Here is a 4406-nt window from a genome sequence, read left to right on the forward strand (position 1 = left end):
GTTTATCGCAGGAGGCAAACCTAACCGCATCGTTGGATTTCAGCTTCCGCCTCCAATGCAGGATACGTTCATGCTCTTTGGTAGAAAACCTACCTGCAATATATTTTCTGCCTGGAGTTGATCCGATTAGCCACCGCAGTAAATTCTGCAGAACCAAACGAACTTTCCGAGAATTAAGGACGCCACAAAGCCCTAGTAACCCGGGAAAAGAATGAAATATTGTCTCTATGGCTGAAATAATTCTCTGGGATTTCCTTCTTTAGCCAATCTCCATTCCTCGTCCAAGATTTTCACTGTGAATTTGGTGCTAAGTAAAAAAAAAAGCGTTAAGCGTCTTGATTTTTTTGATCTGTTCTTATTGATTTTAAGATTTTAGTGCACTAAGCATCCATATCTCAAAAAAATTGACAGAAGATGGAGCCAATAAGAAGAAATAAATTCAAAAACTAGTGAAGAAAACTAAAACCATAGAAATAAAAATAGAAGCCGAAGAAACAACACAAATAAAAGACGTACCTGAATAATAAGTAAGCATTTTGAAACATGTCCATGATACACTGCTTAGTTCTCTTCAGTTGCGAGCACCTATGGGTAAGTCTATAATAGTATTTGATAATTATAATTCAAAAATTAACTAAATCCTTATTAGTAATGGAATAGATAGTATTAATAGATAAGTAGTACAGTCCTTCTACGTTATTCGAGAGTCGAGACCATGGAAGCAACTGCACATGCGCTAACAGGACGAGTCCATCATCAAAATGGGTCTCACTTATCGCACAACACTTTAGCAACCTTGTGTACTGACGTCACGCGAGAAGGATTTTTTAATTTTAGGATACATGCCTACATTGTTAGGCTAGGCTAGCTAGGTGTAGTTCTATTAGCCTAAATAATAATTTTTAATTATATTTATGCTAATGGAACCTAACCTAACAGGCCTCCTCTTAGGTATTCCTCGGCTGACGTCAGAACACAAGGATGCAGAAATGAAGTGCGAACGGTCAGACCCTTAGCAAAATAGGGGTGACGGCTGCAGATGGAACGGATACGGGAGCCAGGTTCAGTGAAAATCGTGTGCTGTTGCGCATAGGCCGACTGGATTAATCCAGTGCGAAGATAGGGGTGACAGCTGCAAGCGGAACTGCTATGGAAAACAGGTTCCGTGAAAGTCGTTTGCTGCTGCTCATGCATTGATTGGACGAGTCCAGTGGCAATATAGGGGTGATAGCTGCAAGCGGAACGGATACGGGAACAAAGTTCCGTGAAAATGGTTACGAAAAGAGGTTACGGGTTGTATCATTCGTCGTCACGAACACAACAAAACTAGCGATAATAAACAAAAGTAACGAAGGCATAGAAACGAAATATTAATCTGAAACCTACAGCGTTGTTTTGTTCATTTTTCTACCAAACTCCCCTATCGGGTATAGACTCGTTCTCTGGATCTACTCTCGTTTTCAGAGGTTGTGCAGTTAGATGCCTTCATAACGAAACTTCTATCGTAACAATGAAGCAAGGCAACCTTCAAGCAAATCACATTGAGGAATTATATGAAGCGTCTTCTCTTTACATAAGAAGCCTTTTGCTGGCCTAAAGTACCAATATAATTCCCAATGTAGTCCCATTATTGCTGAAGCATCAAAGATACACCTACCCCATTTGGCCTTTCTTCCGCCTCCATTTGACAAAAGGCCGGAATGCGAGCGGGAGAATTAAACACTTTGCAGTCTGCTCTAAATCACAGAGCGTGGTTTCGGCTGCTACACAAACGACTGCGGGAGACATGGGCTTTTGTCTTCCGGAGCTGCTCGCAGGAGAAGCCGATTGAACTGTGCAAAAGACATCGGATGAAAAGGTTGGCGCAAGATTAGAAGGAAACCGGAGAAGAGAATTAGCCACTTCCAAGACACGAAGCCTTTCGTAAACATTAGGCGCTTTTCACTGTTGCCAACTTGCATCTTCTGGTACCAGATTTGGCTCTTTCTGAGATCCAATTTTAACAAAATATATCAAGATGCTTTCACGCCAGAAACAATGCAGTTTTAATTCCAGGTATGAAATTAGCGCATCAGGTTAAACTGTGGACAGTGGCGTACCCAGGACTTCCCGAAGAAGTATATAAGTGAAAAGTTTGAGTGTCAGTGTTGCATTTTATAGTTTACCATCTTTTCATGCAGCTACTTTCCTTTTTCCTAAGAAAGTTGAGCCAAAAGGTGGGTTATGGCACCCCATATCTCTCCACCTTACTGAGAACGCCATTATCTGGAACGAAAAATTTTCCGCCGTCAGAACTGAGCACAGGTTCGTTACCATACCACCGGACATAGTGTTCGAGTTTGTCTTTAAGTCCACTTTATGCACAGATAGGCTAATTGGGACAGGTTCTACAGTGGGCTTCGAACTGCTATGTGGCTTCACAGGAAATCGAACTAAGAACTCCTCGATTACAAGGCGACGACGTTACGCCACCGGGGAGGCTTCGGACATGGTGTTATGTACCATGCCTGAGGCATGAATATTCTAATTATTCTAATAATATCTGGAGATTAAAACAAATGATGCAGTTCTAAATTATGTAACCTTCTTCACTCACCTGTCTCTTTTAGGTCCAAATATTTTCCTAAGGATCTTATTTTCAAATACTCCCAATTTATGTTCCTCTTTCAATGTAAGCAACCAAATTTCGCATCCATATAATACTTCAGGCAAAATTACTGTTTTGTATATTTTAACTTTTAGTTTCTTAGATATTATACAAGAAGATAGAAGTTTATGAAGAGAAATGTAACACACATTTCCTGAATGAAGCGTTTTTTATTTCGTCTTTAATATCATTTTGATTTGTTAGTACTTATTACTCCTAAGTATTTGAATTTCGAAACTGGTTCAAATGAGTTGTTATCAATAATAAAATTTCGATTATTATCTAAGAGTTGGTTTCGGCCTTTCCAAACCTATCTCATTAGTTGCTTTGAAAAATATTTTAGAATTATTCTTAATTGTATTCAAATCATCTCCTAGTAGGTGCATTTTATCAATGAGAATATTATCTGGGGCATTCCATGTGAAATCAACAATTGAATAGGCAGTTTTCAACCTCACAAATTTTGATTCATTTGAAATTTGGTGTAATGGAAGGACCACCTGAGGTAGGAAAACATGCAAGGTTGCAGATCCATATCTTTTGTATTTCCGAAATTACAGTGTTGCAAACTGTGAGATTTTGACAATTTTTTCCAACATCTTGTTAACTTTAAATTGCATTATTTCGGCAACCAGGGCACTTATAGAAGTGATTAGGATGGCTTTAGAAAGGTATTGAAGGGCTCTATTACACGAGATACAGCATGCCTATGCCAGGGTAAAAAACAATTGAAGGTGGTGTAAAGAAAATTTTGGTAGCCATTTCCTCAAAAACGGGTCTTTTAATGTATTTATTTTTCACAAAATTGTATGTCATATATGCACTATCACAAAATGAGTGTACAAAGTTTAAAAATGGGACGCCAATGGGATCCTGATCCGGAGTTACGAGGGGGTGCTGATAAGTTCCTGGCTTTGCTCTCTTTCCATCGTTTCCCATTCGCGCTCATTTGAAAGTGTGTAATATGAGTATTATATGGTGCAAAAATAATATTCCTCCCGTAATAGCTTCTTTCTATTTTTAAGGTTTGAAGTAGTCATGGCGGAGGCACAAGTCAGTTTCACGACACCAGAGGTTCGGGGTGTGATCAAGTTTCTGTTCCTCCAAGGAAAGTCTGCGAAGTACATTCACGGTGAAATGTCACAAACACTGAGAGATCAGTGTCCTTCATACAGCACCATAAAAATCTGGAGAGCTCGATTCACGACTGGACATTTCAGCATCGAAAACGAGGTCCGCAGGGGGCGCCCTTCATCAGTGACGGATTCGGCAAAACGTGATGCTGTGCATGACATGATTCTTATGGATCGGCAAATATCAGCCAAGAAGATTGCAGAGATAATGAACATCTCCCGGGAACGTGTAGGATTCGTCATACATGATGTACAGGACACGAGGAAACTTTCTGCCAATGGATTCGGAAATGCTTGAACAGTGATCAGAAACGGCAGAGAGTGAAGTCATCGGAGGCCATTTTGGCTCGGTTTCGTGCTGGTAAAGAGGATTTTTTGGGCAGATTAGTGACTGAGGATGAAACGTGGCTACATATCTATGATCCCGAGACCAAGGTTCAGTCCATGGAATGGCACCACAAGGGGTCACCCCGTCCGTTGTGAAACTGTCTTGTGCCTCCGCCATGACTACTTCTAACCCAAAGAATAAGAAGAAGCTATTACGGGAGGAATATTATTTTTGCACCATAAGATACTCATATTACACACTTTCAAATGAGATATGAATCGCGAATGATGGGAAGAGA

General features: G+C 40.1%; 1 protein-coding gene across 1 annotated transcript; it reads left to right on the forward strand.

Annotated features, from left to right (window-relative positions):
* Window positions 1–3685: 3685 nt before the first annotated feature.
* LOC145986997 (protein GVQW3-like) lies at window positions 3686–4078 on the forward strand. The gene has a single exon (XM_083121461.1). It carries the CDS (start codon window positions 3686–3688, stop codon window positions 4076–4078), a length of 393 nt encoding a protein of 130 aa, XP_082977587.1.
* Window positions 4079–4406: the final 328 nt, after the last annotated feature.

This window comes from Lepisma saccharinum, chromosome 4 (genome assembly GCF_977018435.1).
Source record: "Lepisma saccharinum chromosome 4, izLepSacc3.1, whole genome shotgun sequence".
Classification (NCBI taxonomy): Eukaryota; Metazoa; Arthropoda; class Insecta; order Zygentoma; family Lepismatidae; genus Lepisma; species Lepisma saccharinum.

Bases quoted from the DNA above. Each gene is read 5' to 3' on its own strand.
- LOC145986997 (XM_083121461.1), top strand. From the start codon at position 3,686: ATGGCGGAGGCACAAGTCAGTTTCACGACACCAGAGGTTCGGGGTGTG.